We start from the raw sequence: 18,938 nt of genomic DNA, 5'->3' as shown, positions 1-18,938 counted from the left end.
CAATAAAAACACTTATCAAAGTAAAAAGTTTCAAAACATGATTCTTTGTGCCTTAGAAGCATGTATAAATGTTTAAATATCAATACATCTTCTGTAACCACTTGTCCAATTCAAGGTTATTGTAGGTCCAGAGCCTATGGGTGCAAGTAAGGGCACAACCCAGGAAAGGATGCCAACCCATCCCAGGGCGCACTCACACACCCTACATTCACGCATACACATTATGGACAATTTGGTAACTCTAATTAACCTCAGCATGTTTTTGGACTGTGGGGGGGCTGGGGGGAAGCCGGAGCACCCAGAGGAAACCCCACGATGATGTGGGAAGAGCATGCGCACTCCACACACATGGAACCGTGGTGGGGATGTGAACGCTGATCACAGAGATGTGAAGCTAACCACTGCGCCAATCATGCCGCCAATCCGGTTAAATAAACACTGAATAATGGTTATACTTTTTAAACATGTATGCAGTTAATGGAACGACAAGTTGCTGTGTCGTTTCGATTTTGGAGAGTCGTACTGATTTCCTTCTTGTAGACGTGGGTTGCTCTCTGCAGATGAATGTCCGCCGTTTCTCCTGGCAGTCCTGTGACCCACCAGAAGCAGTGGAGATCACACCGGCTTATTCCTGAAGGGTCACAATAAAGAGAGAGGGTAGGAGAGAGAAAAGCAGTCAGGTGAAGTCAGATACTAATGAGACTGCAGTGTCTGGAAATCAGACCCGAGGAGGATCCAGAGTGGCGATGCCCTCGTGGGTTACATTGGCCACGTGATTTTTCATCATAGAAACATTTCTGTTTCTCTAAAATCTGCCCGGGTGACTCCAAGTTCAATGACAAAGCCAGACTTTTCACCGTAACCATATCAATCTTAGGCTGACCTTTAGAGAGATGGTTCCATTTTTTAAATCTCGAAGATTAGCTGAGCTTCGATGACCTGAGCCAATTTGGTGTGACTCAGGCTGCAAACGCCTAATTTCTTAAACAAACCCTTCCCAAGAGTGATAATTGTACGAGGCCTGCACAGCTTCAGACGATAGTAGCCCAGAAAAATGTAATGCTATTTTAAACATTTCTCTCAGAAGCCTCTTGCTTCTCATTCAGACTGTAAGGATAATCCCCAGGTCAATATTGGAGCCACTGGCAAGTAATACCGTTTATTCATTAGTGGACCTGCTGACCCAGACGTCAGATTTGTTTATTTAAGGAAACATTTAGCAGACTGGTAGTGGGCAGAAGCGGTGCAGATGGTGATACCAGGCACATGATTAGACAGCAGACATCATCCACTGCATGGTCATGCTGAAATGATATTCGGGGGATGTATGAGTGTGATATGGTTTTGGCGTACATATACAATCTGATAATCTGCGTGCATCTGAAGGTGATCAGTGTTTTTCTGCATGTAATGTGTGTCAAACTGCATTTCAGAAGAACAATCATTTCTGTGAGCACACCTGGTGAGCGTCGGGCAATCGGACATCATGGATCAATATGTCAGAAATGGAAAAATGAATAACATGATGCAAAATAAAACTGCACGGATAATAAACACAAAAGACTTGTAACAGTGACATGGTTATTTATGTTTCTTTGGGGGGAAAGTATTACAATTTTGGTCTCCATTCTTTGATCATAATATTCAGTTCACTTTAAAAAGTACCAAACACGACAACATGAAGCAGTATCAAAATACGGAACAGATAACAGTTAATCAGTAAAGCCCTTTAAAATCTTAAATAAAATACATTGGAAAGACAAATATTTGGCAACAGGTTGAATAAGTTAACGTGCGAAATAAAATTAACGAAACTATAATGAGGCGGGACACTGGGACGACACTGGGACACTGGGATTCTGGAAACCAGGCTCTAGCTACTAATACACAAGTCATTCAGTGACTTCGAGTCTTGTCGAGGTGAAAAAGCTCTAAACCTTTAAGGGTACAGATGCTCCTCGACGTGATGGATTCATCGGAATGTAAGTTGAAAATAATGCATATAAAATTTGGTTAAACACAGAAAAGGGCATTTCTACAATACGCTGTTAAAGGCGAAGCTGCCGGCGTTTCCCGTCATCAGTAGAACGTGTCAAACGGTACATCGCTAGGAACAGATCAAAATTCAAAGTTTAATGACAACTTAATGCATCGCAATCACACCATAGCAACAGGAATGTTTGGCAAGTTGAACCATCATAAAACTAGGAGCATCTGTATAATGAAAGTTGAATATAACTTGTTGCTTTTTTTTTAGACATGAAAAACATTAGCAAACTTAAACAGGAAACAATTTTACATAGACATACATAACTGTATGTCTTTTTTTACATTATGCAATATATTGATGCAAATTGGAATTTCACCCACAACAGCAGTGCTTGCATCACATACCCTTATTAGGAATGTTTCTCCAAGTAGGGGAAATAGCATTTTAAATGTATTAGCGACGTCATACATGTTGCAAATCTCCCAGCCGAGTGGGTGAGGGTTCTATGCAAACAGCAGTTCATTTTGCTACTGAAATTTCAATAAAGCCTTTCAAAAAGCCTTTTAGTGCACAAAGCACTTTTAGTGAAAAGCACTCTGCCACCACAACACTAGATCCAATAACTCTACACTACACTGTCCTGTCTTATAAGACATTGTTCCATATATTTTTTTCCTTGCCAGTTTTAACAGGCATTAATATAAATATATTTTTTTTAAAAAAAGCACAACTTCAATCCATTCATTCATTCATTCATCTTCTCACTGCTGGGGTCTATCCCAGGTACAAAGGTACAAAGCTGCAGTGCACTGCGGATGGGATACCAGTGTACTGCGGATGGGATACCAGTCCACTGCGAATGAAAATGGGTCCAGAAAAGAATAAATAAATAAATAATAATGAAAACAGGGCATGAACTGCTCATACATTTCGGTCACTTTTGTATAAACGTAAAGAACTCTTCACATAATACTTATTATGTTAAATTAACGGATACAAAAAAAAGCTTTGTGAATGGATACATAAATATAACTGTGTGGTTAACATGATTATTATAATTAATGTTTTATAACGCAGCTTTGAATGACGAGCTCTTACTGTAGGGTGCTATCACAGGGTAACACTTACGCATTACTGTGGGACAGACTCGGCTCTCAACAGCAGACTCGTCACATTCCTCGCATGCTTACGGTGCCCCCAGCTTCAATCTATACACCCCAGACTGTTGTCATCTTTCCCTCTTGTTCATCTGACAGCTATTTATGTGGCATTTCAAATCTGCACTTTGGTTAGCACACCTGCAGAAAATCTGATTTAAGTGCATGTTGTTTCATACAGTGTGCATTGGGAAAAAAAAATCAGTCTCCTTTAAAATATTCACATTTTGTTGCTTTGCAGCAACATACATACAAAAAATATACTTTTCCAGCTGTATTTACTCAATGCAACTTATAACGGGCAAGTGAAAGATATCAAAACAAAAAAACCCATTGAGATAAGTTAAAGGATCACCCTTCCCCCCCTTCATAAAAAACTAGATCAGGTGCAACTAATCACCTTGTCCGTTGCACACCAAGCTAACTGGCTTCCGCCTGTGATAAACTGTAAGTATTATGATGAGTTCAGCATTCAGTCCAGCACTTGTAAATGCAAAAGACAGCAAACAATCAAGTATGGGTGGCATGACACTTTCAAAAGATGTCAGGCGTAAAGCTGTAGACAGGTACATAAAAAAAAAATCAAAAGCTTTAACAATCTTTAGAAGCACAACAAAGTCCTTAACCAAGAATAGGAAAGTTTTGGGTAGGACTTGGACCGTGACTGGACCAGGCCGTCCCTCAAACCGGATGGAAGAGTGAGTTTGGTCACTGGTCAGAGAGGCTACCAAGGTGCACGATATCACAAATGCTGCAGAAATGTGGCTCGAATGGCAGAGTCAAAAAGCGACACTGCTGAAGAAAAGCCACACGAAGTCTTGACTGAGCTTCGCCAAAATGTATCTTAGGAGATTCTGTGACCAAATGGAATAAGGTGTTATGGTCAGATCGACCTATTTGGCCTCAACGTCAAACAGAATATCTGCCGGAAAGACGACCCAGCTTGCTATCCAAAGAACACCACACCTACAGTGAAGCATGGCGGCGGCAGCATGCTGTCTGAGGGTGTTTGTCTGCAGCACGGACTGGGGCACTGGTCAGGAAAAATGGATGGTGCGAAATACCGTCAAATTCTTGAGGGAAACCGGCTGCCCTCTGCCACCAAATTGTGGCAGAAAGGCGGTTCACCTCCCAACACGACGCTGATCCAAAGCACACAGCAAAGTCGACCACAGAGTGGATTAAAGGAGAAGAAGTTAGATATCTTTGTGTGGCCAGTCAGAGCCCAGACCTAAACCCTATGGAAAATCTGTGAATTCACTTGAAGATTGCAATACACCCACAGTCACCATCCAATTTGACTGAGATTGGACAGTTCTGTATAGATGAGTGGGCAAATATTGCAGTTTAGTTGTGCAAAACTGGTCCAGAAGTATCCCAACAGACTCATGGCTGTAATCAAAGCAAAAGGCAGTATCTCTGACACAGATACTGTAAACCTAGAGAGCTGCCATAATGCAGTCAGACAAGCACCTTATAAATGACCCCTGCAGCAAGTGTGTAGCTACTCAAGGGAGGGGGGGGGGGGTGATCCTTTAACCATCTCAGTGATTATTTTTTTATTTTATTTTTTCTGAACTGTTGCTATGACATCTTTCGCTTTGCTGTTAAGTTGCACTGAGTAAATACAGCTGGACAACATTTTTTGGACGTCTTCATTTCAGGATATTTTGAAGGGGACAATTCATTTCTAGACCCATCTATGTGGAGTTCTCCAGTGAAGAGCTTCCAAAATAACTTTCTTTTTAAAATGTGTGTTCTAGAAAAAGCCACATGCCCCATAACTTAACAGCTCACAATAACCCTTGCAAGCAGACAGACAAACATAGAACGTTTAAAAATACCTGTTTCACTTTCAGTTTCATTCTTTACGCCACTTGCAGTCCTTGTCATATAAACTATAGTTTATCTAAAATCCCTACCTATAAAATTTAAGAAAATATTAAAATGAATTAAAATATGTACAGTCATATAACGAATAATATACTAATCAATATCAATAAGCCCTACAAACCTCTCTAATCAACAATGTGGTCATTTTCACTAGGTTAGTAGATACGATGACATGTATTAGTTAACCAAATATCTAATCTAGCTTTAATTTGTCGCTTTCACACCCTTAATTTCATTCTTGTTCTGTTCCAAGTTGATCCCCTGGATTTCAGGGATGAAAAAAAAATAAACAGCCACTTGGATGGGGCTGGTAACAATGTGCTTTACAGCTATACACTGGCTTCCATAAACGGGTGTCTGCAGTCACATCTAGGTGCCACAGGGAAGTCTCAGTGGAAATGGTGCCTGACTCCGTACCAGTGTTGGTTGAAATATGACGATTTATGTGTGTGTGATATGGTGCAACACACCCAGCCCAATGAAGAGGCTAGCAAACCAAGGCAGACACAGTGAACATGTGGGCAAGCGGTGAGAGAACGACATCAGAGATTTGCGTTTACATTGGAGATCATCTCTTTGGGGACTTCCTTCACGGGGAGGTCGGCAGGGTCCCCCAGACCGTGGTCTGTGCTCTCACAGCTGCTCTGCGGGGACTCTGGAGGGGGATGGTATAGAATGCATGCCAGCAGGAAGAAGGCTGTCCCTAGAACCTGACGGAAAGCAAAGAACCACAGTTACATCTGAATGGTCCCAGAACTTGACAGAGAACCACAGTCAATTGACAACAGTCTGAATACTCTCTCTGGGAAACAATCCTCAAAATAATACTCTATATAACTCTGAATATCGATCATTTCTCCCCACCACCATAAACAAGCTGAAATTTCCTATCAAAAGCACACATCCCTATTAACAATCATAACATAGCTACAATACTATGTCAAATAACCTCTCTGACACAGATACAGTAAACCAATGCCTAGAGAGCTACAGTACCATAATGCAGACAAGCACCTTATAAATGACCCCCGCAGCAAGTGTGTAGCTGCTCATGGCAGAGTTCTGGTAGAGGTAGCAGGAACCCTGTTCTCCACACTGGTCTTGCCACAGGATGCAGGAGATGTCAATCATGGATCCAAAAGCTATGGGGCCAGGGATTCCCCCTGAAACACAGCACAGGGAAAAACATTATAGTCAAATCATTTGTCTTTTGTCAACTTTAAGTCTGAACTTGATTTGTTGATTTATCTTTTTAAAAACATTTTTTATTTGATTATTTTATTTGGCTGCCAGAGAATAACTTTTGGAAGGTACTTATCCAAGTCTGGAATGTTTAAAACCTTGTAAATCTGATCATTCAACAAGTGAAACATACCAAGAGTCCGTACAACAATCCACTGAATGCCCAGTCCAAAGGAACGCTGACTGTCTGGTACACACCTACAAGTGGGACAAAGGCAGGCTTTCAGAAGCACAGTTTGCTAGGGGGACAAAGGGAGGCGTCACAAAGCAGCTTGTTTCTCAGAAGTATCCTAAAAATTCACGGCTTCAGCTGGCCAGAAATCGGTCTGCTTTGCTGGGAACCTCTGGCAATATTTTCCAGCCATGCAATGCTGTCAACTGCGTTGTAAAGACAGGACTTTGGTTTCGGCTGTTTTACAGTTTGCCTCCGATGTTTTGCTGCTACCTGTGGACCTGGTGGCATCTGATATCTTTCAGCTGACAGTGACTGCTATATAGTACAGCGAGTAACATTCCCAAAAAAAATTTAAAAAAATGTACCTGAGGGTGGCGGTGAGGGCAGGGATGCTGCAGAGGAAGGTGAAGAAAATGACGATGAAGAGGAAGACGAGTAAGACAGGCATATGCTGGCACGAGGAGCTGCACTTTCCCGCGAGGGCAAACCCCTCCTCCATAGTTGTATTCCCCATTATGCAGCTGCAGCTGGAAAACAGCTGGGTAGAGCGACAGAAGGGCCAAGGGAGAAGTACAGAGGAGAATGAGAGTAAGAAGTACACAAACTGTAGCACCAAATATGTTGGGGTTGAAAGCGACCTCATGTGCCCATATCAGCCCCTATATCTCCACAAACATGCTGAAGGGCCAAACACTTTAGGACACACTCACAAACACACACACTCATCCACGCACATCTCCGTGCACTGCTGCCTGCTTACCTGTCGGTCGGTTGTGCGCTGAGAGTTGTTCACGGCGGCGCAGCCAGCATGGCAGGGCGAGTAGTACATGATCCCGTCAGATCCACACACCGGGTTGTACAGCTGCTCTGTACAGTGACATCCAGAATTGCACCCCACCGTAAGGTTCACTGTCAGCTGGGACCTTTGACAAAATGGGATTTTATAAGGCAAGGCGAGGTGAATCATTTGCATAGCACCGTTCACACACATGAGTAACTCAAAGTGCTTTACAGAAGATTAAAAACATATCTACATTAGTGGACAACACTGTGGAAACACTTTTGCCATTATGTTTTAAAAATTACTACACGGATATTGGCGGTAATGTTTATACTCAAAGAATATTTGTAAACATCATACACTGGATGATTAAATAAGTTCCTGGAGTAACTGGAACAAAGTTCTGCAATTTCTCCACAATTTGGGCCACTACTGACATAACACTGACATAATGTATGAAGTCTCTGGAGGTTAAAATACAATGAAATACATTTTTATTTGCAAGCATTAAAAGTCTTTAAAATGATAAAAAAAAGCTAAGATTACAACACAGTATACAAAAGCATAGTGAAATAAAAAGGTCTTAAGCCTGAATTTATAAATGGCTAGAGCTGTATCATGTCTGAGATTCTCTGGTAGTCGCTTCCAGCTTCTGACAGCATAGCAGCTGAAGGCCATTTCTCCCTGCTCAGTTCTAGCTTTACAAACTGCTAGTTGACCAGTTCCAGAGGAGAAAATGGCTTTGTTTGGTTTGCAGACTTCAAGCATCTCAGAAATATATTTTGTGCCTTGACTGTTTAGTGATTTATAGGCAATTGGCAGCATTTTAAAATCCATTCTATAGCTGACTGGAAGCCATAAACCTAACAATTTGGGAGGTGTGCTCTTCTCGGTTTTAGTAAGCAATCTTGCACTGGAATTTTGAATAAGCTGCAACTATATAATTGTCATTTTAGGGAGACCAGAGAAAAGCATAAAAAAATCCACCTTACTGGAATGAGATCGTGGATTACTTTCTCCAAGCCTTGATTGGACATAAGCCCCCTGACCATAACACGGAGTAACTGCTAGAATGCAAGCAACCGTCCTGTACTGTCCTGTAGCTGACGCCCTTTGCAGTTGTTCAAAGTGACAATTCTCTCCGAGAAAGAGAGAAGCTTGTGTGATTATCGATTAACTTTAGGAACAGGAAAATGGCCAAAAGGGCAATATTTAATATCGCTATTTGTTTATATAATATTGGGAAAAAATACAATGATTACCAAATATGAGCAGATAAGGCACCATTGTCCTAGTTTATGAGGTTAATGGAAGTAGCATACTATAGTTTATTCAAGGTCATAGGGTGGTCTTCTGTTCATCGTTGAAAGCAGTGCTATTTCCCACCTGTTTTTGGAGTCCTGGAACATGGTGAGGTACTGGTTCTGGTACTGGATTGGGCTGGTGTGGTAGGCTGTGGTCACGCCGGCCATGGGCACATTGGGGCAGTGCATGAGGAAGATGAATATGGCCAGCAGGCTGACAACGGCGCACAGCATGCAGAAGCGGATGATGCCGCGGCAACGAAGGCCGAGCTTCTTGACGAAGTACCCGCCCAGGAAGGTGCCACCCCCACCTGCGGGCACCACCATGTAGCCTGCGGAGGTGGCGAACAGAGACGGGCCCGCTTATTCTTCCACTCTTTGGTTTGTCACGCGGCGATTGCCGCCTCACAGGAAACGCGTCAGATGCCTCTTTTTCTTACCAAACCAGGTCGCCGCTTCAGATGCACTGAGGCTGAACTGAGACTCCAGGAATTTGGGCCCGAAGGTGGACATGCCTGCGATGAGGGTGGCCTCCGTGGCTCCAGCGAAACACAGGAAAATGAACGTGGGGTTTTTTAACAGCAGCATTACTGACCTAGACAAGCACAGACAGACAGATGCTGACTCAGACTGAGGCTGTGCAGCTGAACTTGCGGTGTAACATTTAGGGCAGAGACAGAAAAAAAGGCTTAATCAGGACAATGAAGGTCTGAATGTCTGGCATCTGGAAAAAACAATTAGCTGTTTATCAAACAGGCTCTGTAAGCTCTGAGGTCTTAATACCAAGGGTGCTATAGGCCCCTTTTCCACCACACCAGGTACCATGCTTTTGGTACTTCAAGAAAGTATATTTAAGGTATTTGGCAGACGCCCTTAGCCAGAGCGACTTGCAGAAGTGCATAAACGTCCCATCAATGGATACATTCTGATGCTGGTTCAACAGAACCTGGCTAAGAATAATATCACTCTAAAAAAGTCTGGTATTTCAAGGTGTTTGTTTTCCACTGGCCTTTGAACCGTTACCAGCCCAGAATGACATCACAATGCGAGGCACGGTATTTTGTACTGAATTCGAAAAATGGCTGCAGTATATTATAGGCCTGGATTATGCATGACTAATACCAACATAGCATGTTATACACAAGCAATTCTTACATGGCTAGTTAGCTAGATTAAAAATCAGGCTTTTTCATACTTTCAATTCTTTACAGAGATTATAGTGCAAGGGGTTAAAGTTTTGCTAAAATCTTTTTAATCTGTTACTCCGTCACAGGAAAAATACTTAGCAGGCTTTGCGATTTTAATGATTACTCCTTTTATAGATTATCTGTACAGAGATCAGTTTAGGTTACTTCTGCTGTTTTTGCACGACCGTTGAATGTGTTCTCTGAGACAATCTTAAATAATAATTTTCATCCTTGCCGTTTACATCACTTGATGAGTTTGTGAGATATTTATGAACTCCTTTTTTGTTTTATAAATACCCCAATATTTATAAATATTAACGATATTAAATATTAACATAATGACAATTGCTATATTTACAACAAAATCACATCCATAGGATTCTAGTACATTTAAACACATCCTAGTACATTAAAGAAAATTTTTAAGGCAAATTTCTTGTCATGCTCTGTTTGTTATCTTTTTGTCGCACCTGTTCTCCCAACCAGATCACAATATTTATCTATTTGTTTGACTTTGTTTATCCTTGTCTTCTGAGTTCGCTATTGCTTTCCCGGCGGCGTTCGCATTCTGTTTCATCGACAGGCTACTTGCATGACCAATCAACAAAGAAAAGAAGTCACACTTCAAAGTACCGAAGTACTGCAGAAGTACCCCAGCTGGTGTGGCACTTTTGGAACTGGAACTTGGTACTGGTACTCGACCGGAAGTCAATGGAAAGTAACGGAAAGTACCATACTAAAAACATGGTACTTGGTGTGGTGGACAAGCACCCTAACACTACCATCAAAAAGAGGATTATGAGGAGGCAGTGCACAGAAAGGTCTCTGGGTCTACCTGGGCATGTCTTTCACTGTCTTCCCAAACTGCGGGTCGGCCGCCCTCTCCTGGCTCCCATCCTTCATCTGATGGGCCTCCGATACACGCATAGCCACATAACGCTGAGAACCTGGCACCCATTACGACAATGAAAACACCGAAATTAAAAGCCCAGCAGTCCTACAGAGAACACCCGTAGCAGCTCTTTTACGAGCGCCATCTCTCATGTAACGATACTACACAGATTGCAAGTCACATGGTAACAGGACTTTCAAAGCCTGCACAATGCAAAATGAGGGTGGATAATTACCTGGAAGTTGCCGTGGATATCCCAGAATAGGGAGCGCGATGACGAGCGCGGCAATACCTCCCAGGATGAAGCCAATCCACCATGCCCCCACCCAGAGGGGATTTTCTGGGGTCAGTTCAGTCCTGCGGAAGATAGAGGGCAACATACGTGAAGTCAAGAAGAGTTAAACTGTACAGCCTGTATTAGGCCCGGAGTGGTCAATCAGGAGACTCTGGAAAATTCCCGGTGGGCCACTTAGCTGTCATGCTGGTCAGAAACAAAATTACTTGACAAGTTTATAACAAAGCTCAAGAATGTTAAACAGCAACTTGTGTGTGCAGGCATGCACAGATACACAGACACAGATTGCTCCGCACAGATAAACGAGCAAATATGCGGATTATCAGTTTGATCATCTCTTATTTAGAACCCAGTGAGGACAGTGGATGTTTGGGGAGGTGCCACAGCTAATTGGGTGCTATGGGTAATCACTGGATGTTTCCCAAACGACGGGATGTTAGAAAGAGACCGTGCAGGGCAGGGCTGAAAAAAATCAGACTGCTTAAATAGTTCAGTATGCTGTTTACTACTTTCATTATTATTATTATTACTGCTATTTTCTTCTTGGAATGTCAGTAATAAATTTATCGGCCTAATAACAATCATTTATCAAAGTTCTCCCAGAACAAGAACAAAATGGGCTGGTCTTGGGCAGAAAACTCCCAGGCTGAAAACGAGTCCCCGTCTGTGCCTGGCTGGTATGCTGCTCCGCATGCATGGTGCTGTAGGAGGCAGTGTTGGATTTTCCATATGGCATTGCTCAGGTTGTTTTTATTTTTTGTCTTTTAAGAGACATCGTTAGAATTCTGCACGACCAAAATGTAGTCTGGGGAGCGCTCGATGGGGCAGGATGTCCGGGAGCTCGTCCGAGTCGCTCCACGGGACGTTAAAGTCTTCTTCCTCAGGTTCATAAAAAAGTTTCTCACGATGTATTTCACACCTGACGTGCTCCATGGGAGAGTCCCCTGAGGGTTAGTCTGTTTACCAGGGAACCTATAAAACTGAGAATTAACAAATCATGTGGAAGGATTCCACACATGTACAACAGCGGGGTTAACTTCCACTGAATGAGCAGATGCAGGTTTCCAGAGGTTTGACTGGAGGCAACCGTGCAAGGATCCATAAAAGGAAGTGGGACAGGAGGGGCACTTACGTCTCGTGGATCTCTGTATACATGTTAAGGAAGATTCCCCCCAGCAAGTATCCAGCAGCAGGTCCCACGATGGCTGCCGTGTAAAAAATTCCTGGGAAGAGGAGGATAGTCAGTCGGGACTGACTGCATTGTTAGCTTTGTCCTGTCTGCATCCTAATGAACTGTTTTTGTTTAGGTCAAGTGCATTTGCTAAACTTCCTTGATAGTCTTTGATAGCTTTTTAACTGCTAGGAGGAAAATGCAATTCAAGGACATGTTATTGATGTCTGGGCTGGGACTGGTGGCCCTGCTGAGAGGACTGGTGTATTGCTGGAGGCCTAAAAAGCAAAAAGGATAGCTTTATTGTGCAGGGAAATTAAACGGATCAACTGTATCCCGTAAAGAACAACGTGTAAATCACAGATGCATGTAAGCCACAGCTACAATGTCATTTCGAAATAGCGACAGAATTTAGTATTTTTAACCCGTGTTAAAATAATGACGTTATAAACCAAGTAAGGAAAAATGTTACCCATGAGATCAACTATTCTTCTCAATAAAGAACAAAAGAAGCAACGCTCTAGAAAAAGAAGTATAACTAGATGTTATAACATTTGCGACAAATGGACAAGCAACCTGCTTCAACCAACATCAGTAAAGTTTATTCTAAGATGGCTGGAGACTGGTCCTTCTGGTTCTAAACTGTGCTCAGATCCGTGTTTACCCTGTCAACTGGCATTCTGCCTTTGTTTCCTTTTTAAAAAAAAAAAAAAAAAAAAGAGCTCCCAAACAAAAAACAGGTGACTAGTGTGTTCCCTTTCCCATAGTGAAAGTGTTTCAGTTCTGTGTTCCTACAAAGCATGGATGCCAAAGGTCTCAGCATGGCCAGTGGGTCTGTCTGGCAGGGGTAACGTACACAAACACTGGCAATTCCCTTATACATCACTACCCTTCACAATAACCTCCAACCTTCTACAGCTCCTTTCAGTTGCTGCAACAAACTAGCCCTACGAAAATAACCGCATATGACTGCAGTTCTGAGACTCACTTCCTTAATTCAGTTTGTTTTTAAAGAAACAAGATTCATGCCAATAACCATATAATCCATTACCTGCTATCATTATTTTACTCAAGTCTTAAATAATGCAGCTTACAACAAATGTAACCCAGAGACACTTAATAGTTTGTCATCCAAATTAAATAAATAAAAAAAGATGCAGCTCACATGTGGTGTCAGAGCTTTTTTGTAATTCTTTGTAGAATAATTAGGATGTATTTTCTGCTCATTCAGTCTTCTGTTGAAAGATTTAGGCCTAATCTCTTAGGGCCTGTGCTGGCTTACGAATACATACTGGTTTGGACTCCTCTGATCTCTGGCAGTGACTTTCCTCCGGTCATGACAATGATGAGAATAGAAACAACAATATTTAACGTTCTCCTCTTTGTCGGAGTCATGTCCAGGGACTAGACTACAGAGTTCTTAACACACACAGCAACCCGTGACCACATTTCTCAAACGGTGGCTGTTTGGCAAACACAATATTAAAGAAATTTCCATGACACAAACCATGAAGCAAAATTTCATGACTGTCTTCATTCAATGATTTACTCCTGATTGTCAGTTTTAGCTTGAAACTGGTGAAAGTGATTGGTGCCATATGCAAGCGTGTGTGTGTGTGTAATACCAGATGAGATCTGATCCACTATGCCCATCTGGAAACCTACTTACCAATGTAGACTGGTGCGTAGCTGGATTTGACGTTCTCATCGAGGTACGTAACACCCAAGGTGTAGAGCGGTGTGGCCCCCACACCATGCAGGAACTGGCCCAGCATGAAGACAAATCTGTAGCTAGACAATCCGCTCCTGTTCTCATGGCAAGGACCGGTTCTATTGTTCAAGCACAGGCTGGTCTGCTCCGCCATGCTAACCTGGTATGTGGGGGTGGTGAAGTGCGGCAGGGCAAAGACCAGAGAGCCCAGGGCCATGATCAGCACACCCCAGCCAAGCCACTTGGGCTTGTGGCCCGTACCTCCAAAGTAGCTGACAAAGGTCAGACAAATGCAAGCGGCGATGTCATAGGAACTGGCGATCAGGCCGGTCTGGTAGCTGCGCAGGTCAAAGCGCCGCTCGATGGATGTTATCACCGTGTTGATGAAGCCATTGATGATCATCCCCTGAAGGAAGGAGGCCACGCACAGGAAGAAGAGCACCCAGCGGGGTGTGTTGAAGGCTTGGATGCACTGGGGAGTCAGGGCTCCCCAGCCGCAGAGATGCTCCGAATCTGTAGGGACAAACCTGACCCCATACGAACCACCTGTCTCTTCCCTGAAACCCTCTCCTAGAGACACCGTGTCAATTTTCTGGTTGACTGCACTTGAACTGCCAGGACTGGAACCTTCTGGGGAAACATCCTGGATCTCCGCTGTATCGTGATCATCCAGGGAGCCAGGAGTTGACCCATCTTGGAGATCCAGGAGTTCCTGCCTGGAACTGAAGGAAGTGTTGGCATTTTGCAGGTTGGGCATAGCTGTAAAAGTAAGTTCTCTTTCTTGGAGGAAGATTTTCCTGGGTCGGTCACTGACTCTATATCCCTGAGCACCATAAGATACTGGTGACCTCTGCCTGTTGGATGCTGTTCTCCCGGTAGAAAAGTTCTCTAGGAGGGACACTTGTGATGGACAGCTGCAAAAAAGCCCTGCAAAGGAATAAATGAATTAACTAATTAAACAGACAGACAGACGGCTTAATTTCACTAGCAAAAAATACACTGAAGCAAAAAAAAAAAATAAACATTTTTAAAATTGTGCTTGTGTATTTTTATATATACAGCTCTGGAAAAAATTAAGAGACCACTACAACATTTTTAGTTTCACTTATTCCTCAGTTTATGGGAATGCATCTGCATAAAATATATTTTTTCTGCAAACTCTAGCCTGGCTCTTCCTTGCTTCTCATTGATGAAGGGCTTCTTCCTTGTTTTATAGGTCTTTAAGGGCTTTTAGGAGTTCTACTGTAGCAGTCCTAACTATCCTACCAGTGCACTTCACACCACTTCACGTTTCCCATTCTTTTTGAAGGTCACTTAAGGTCGTCCTCCAATTTATGAGGCACTGTTGAATAAGTTGATGGTCATCTCTGGCATTAGAAAGTTGCTTCTGCCCTTAACCTGGCTGGTTTTTGGTTATTGCCAGTGTCTCCTGCTTCACCTTATTCTTGTGTACTGCTGTCTTAGAAACTCGAGGTCTGGAAGCAGCCTGCCTCACAGTGTAGCCTTCTGCCAGCAGAACCAGAAGTAGAGCAGCATTTAAAAAATGCAGGTTTTTTAAAAAAAATTCCACGGCTGTATATGAAATAATGCTTTAATTTCCATTTGCAGAGGTATACTTGAATGCTTCTTGTTACATATCACTAACTTGTTCTCCTATGAAACATACACAGCCATATACACCGGTCATGAGCAAAGCTTTGGGGTACAAGTCCAGCCATTAATCTAGAACCCCGGTGCATTATGTAGTAATTACCCCCAAACTCCCCAAATACAGCATGAAAGGTTTTCATTCATCTTTGTCATCTTGATATGATAATATCTGTTCAGTCGTTTGCCATTTACTGGGATTATAGCTATTATTTTTAATGATGTGTTATTCTTCTCATCACCACAGTATATATCACCCTGACAGTAACTCTGATACTATAACCAATTGTGTACATTTATTGGAACTCTGCTCTTTAGAAAACACAGAATAACATTCTTTATAACTGTGTATATATACACAAATTGGTTTACTAAACATGGTCTGTAAGAAGTATTAACTATCCAATATCACAGAAAGGGAACCGTGTTTCTTACTGGCATACTTTCATCTTCTGGGCCGATCTTAAGTATTTGCAGTATTTCAGGAGACAAAGTGTACAGAAGTTTGCGATTGTGTGTATTAGCGGTAGTACTGCCTGGAATCTGAAGCAATTAGTAAATGCATTAGAATGAAAATACAGCACGAGCAGGAACAAAGTTTGTGCAGTTCTTTGGGTTTCTGTCACAGTGCCCAGTAAGGCCTCTTACACAATTACAAAGCTTTAAAGTGAATATTACAGCCACAGACAACCTAGAACACTGCCAAACAGTTATTCTTGGTTATTATGGAGGCCTGTAATCCATCCATCCATCCATCCATTTTCCAAACCGCTTATCCTACTGGGTCACAGGGGGTCCGGAGCCTATCCCGGAAGCAATGGGCATGAGGCAGGAAACAACCCAGGATGGGGGGCCAGCCCATCGCAGGGCACACTCACACACCAGTCACTCTCACACACACACCTACAGGCAATTTAGCAAGTCCAATTAGCCTCAGCATGTTTTTGGACTGTGGGGGGAAACCGAAGTACCCGGAGGAACCCCCACGACGACATGGGGAGAACATGCAAACTCCGCACACATGTGACCCAGGCGGAGACTCGAACCCAGGTCCCAGAGGTGTGAGGCAACAGTGCTAACCACTGCATCAGCCTAAGGTAATCTTTAAGTAGAAATAAAACAGTAGCTGCAAAATGACATGTAGAATGATATTAGCGCAGCACAAACAGAAAGCTGTTCAAGGATGAAATTGGAACTTCTAAATGAAGTTTCACACTCCTCCCCTTCGTCCGGCACTGCCTTCTTCTCCATTTCCACTCTCCAGGTCTGCACTTCATTTGCCCCATAAATACCCCAACTGGAAAGGCAGACGGTAACGCTCCTCGCTTGCCATGTGCCGGAGGGGTTGTGCAGTTATTACTAAGTTCAGCGTGTGACTCCCACAGGATTTCATTCATTCCATAATCTCTGCTTTGCGATTGTGGTGGTATGAACACCACACCTAGTCTGTCGCCACGAGTATCACTATGTACAAGGCATTAATAAAAGATATGAAGGAAGTTGGGGGATGTCAGTCGAGGTTCATGGGGTAAGTGGCTCACAGACCCAGCTCATAGTGATGGAATGAATTGCCTTTCCTGTAAAAGGAACCCAATCCTCTTAATTTCTCTGATTGGAAGGTTCCTATAGCAAAAGCAGCTATAACTTTTGCTATAGCTATAGCTAAGGAAAAAGCTCTTCATTTCATATGTAATGCTTGATCATAGTCTACAGAAACGTCTGCCACATTTCATCAAAGTTCATCACTATTTGTGAAAACCAATAACTTTCCACTACAAATTATTATTACAAGAAAATGTTGAGCATAGACCAAATATCTTCCAGCTAGGCTGTACCAGAGGACAGAGAAGGAATAGGGTTTAACTTTAATTTTTTCCAAGACATTAGTTGAGTTCTTTTGTTGTGCCTTAAACAACCATTTGCAGCTCTGGGAACATTTCAACCACCAGGAATAGAATAGAACACTTTACTAATGCCTAGGAGGAAGTATTTTTGCGTGCCTCATTTTGCTCACTATGAGACACACAGAGACGTACAGTATGTAAGTAAGAGCAAGACTGGAGATCACAGCGTGGAGCAACCAGAGGTTAAGGCCCTTGCTCAGGGAGCTACAGATGTGTGACTATTCTACTGACAGCAGGGCTCAAACCTGTGACCTTCCGATCACAAGCACAGTGGACTAGCCTACTGAGTCACATAGCCTTTGCTGTGAGTCACAGACCTGCTGCATGCCTCGATCATACACGAACACTCATTATACACTTCATTTTGTCAAGCGAGTCTTACACAGATTGATGTTATCCAATTAAATGCAACTTGCATGAGGACATCAGCACCCCACTGCATATCTGATACATCATTAACCTCATCACATCACCTAACAAGGTCTATACAGTCAAGCTATTCAGGAAGGTCACACAAGGTTACAGAAATGGTTTTAAACAAACAACAAAAGCAAAACTGAAAAGATAAATACAACACTTCCTTCCCATGAACATACGATTTAAAAAAAAAACTTCCCTAAGTCATTGTCATACAATAATGAAAACGATTATTCCAGCAAGTGAGGCTTTGGCTGGATTCGATTCTGAATACATGAAAATGTCAATGAGATAATTTCACTCAAATAACCATGGCAAAGTTACATTCCACAAATAAATTTGTTCAGTATTGTAAACATTTAAGTTTATTTAATATTTAATATTAAACATTTACCATTTTATTATTTATCTGTACCTACTGCACGAATATGAGCAGAGACAACTGGAGACAAAAATCCCTCTACGTGTGAACATACTTGGCCAATTAAACCAGTGGCCTGTACTACAAAGCAGGGTTACTGGCTTATCGGGGTAACTTGTTGTATTTAAGGTACCACAGTTTAAACAGACTTCATATTCATTCAGTTACATTTTGCTCAGACTACCTTAAATCCGACAAGTTACCCCGATAAGCCAGTAACCCCACTTTGCAGTACAGGCCACTGATTCTGATATATGCTTTTTCCAGAACTTAATTTTGTTTGGAAAACCTAGTCTATGGATTACCAAAGTTAATATTATTGATATTAATAAAAATATTAAAAACTGGCCTCCATACCGAAGCCCCTTCCCTCTGTAAGCACTGACTAAGATCGTTTTAATTAACCCTCAATTTCCTCCAATTGCAACAATTCAACACACGAAAAAAAAATTGAATAAAAATACTGTAACATTACAGTCACTATTTTAAGAAACCATTTTCTTCGAATTAAATTAAAAAAAAGAACAAAAAGGTTTGCAGGTGAATAACACACAACAAAACCTTACAAAGTTCAGACTTTTGAAAAACAATTGATAAACTATTACATACAGTTTTTCTTTAAGGAAGTATTTAATAGCAAATCCAAAATTCACTGACTCTGCCCCTTTTGACTGATTTATAAGTAGCTTCCTTCACTTTACTCAACATAAAAAAAATTCAGCATGCTCAAGCACCACTGACTAACTTAGTC

At 42.2% G+C, this 18,938-nt stretch overlaps 1 protein-coding gene across 4 annotated transcripts in view; it reads right to left on the bottom strand.

Moving 5' to 3' along the window:
• Window positions 1–278: 278 nt before the first annotated feature.
• LOC125727564 (solute carrier organic anion transporter family member 4A1-like) overlaps window positions 279–18,938 on the bottom strand; it is a 28,888-nt gene continuing 10,228 nt past the window's right edge. For 3 of the 4 annotated variants that reach the window (XM_049004374.1, XM_049004376.1, XM_049004375.1), the window contains exons 2-12: window positions 13,757–14,725; window positions 12,049–12,139; window positions 10,857–10,978; window positions 10,565–10,676; window positions 8,983–9,137; window positions 8,625–8,874; window positions 7,218–7,380; window positions 6,823–6,995; window positions 6,416–6,480; window positions 6,055–6,203; window positions 1,565–5,750 (exon numbers count right to left, since the gene is read on the bottom strand). In XM_049004374.1, the coding sequence (XP_048860331.1) occupies window positions 5,583–5,750; window positions 6,055–6,203; window positions 6,416–6,480; window positions 6,823–6,995; window positions 7,218–7,380; window positions 8,625–8,874; window positions 8,983–9,137; window positions 10,565–10,676; window positions 10,857–10,978; window positions 12,049–12,139; window positions 13,757–14,555 (2,247 nt within the window). In that variant the 5' untranslated portion in view covers window positions 14,556–14,725 and the 3' untranslated portion in view covers window positions 1,565–5,582. Of the gene's footprint in view, window positions 632–1,564; window positions 5,751–6,054; window positions 6,204–6,415; window positions 6,481–6,822; window positions 6,996–7,217; window positions 7,381–8,624; window positions 8,875–8,982; window positions 9,138–10,564; window positions 10,677–10,856; window positions 10,979–12,048; window positions 12,140–13,756; window positions 14,726–18,938 lie in introns of those variants that run through there. The other variant, XM_049004377.1, reaches the window with a different exon arrangement.

This window comes from Brienomyrus brachyistius, unplaced genomic scaffold (genome assembly GCF_023856365.1).
Source record: "Brienomyrus brachyistius isolate T26 unplaced genomic scaffold, BBRACH_0.4 scaffold102, whole genome shotgun sequence".
NCBI lineage: Eukaryota > Metazoa > Chordata > Actinopteri > Osteoglossiformes > Mormyridae > Brienomyrus > Brienomyrus brachyistius.
Note: the sequence above shows the minus strand (reverse complement) of the source record. Positions and strands in the feature narration are given on the sequence as shown.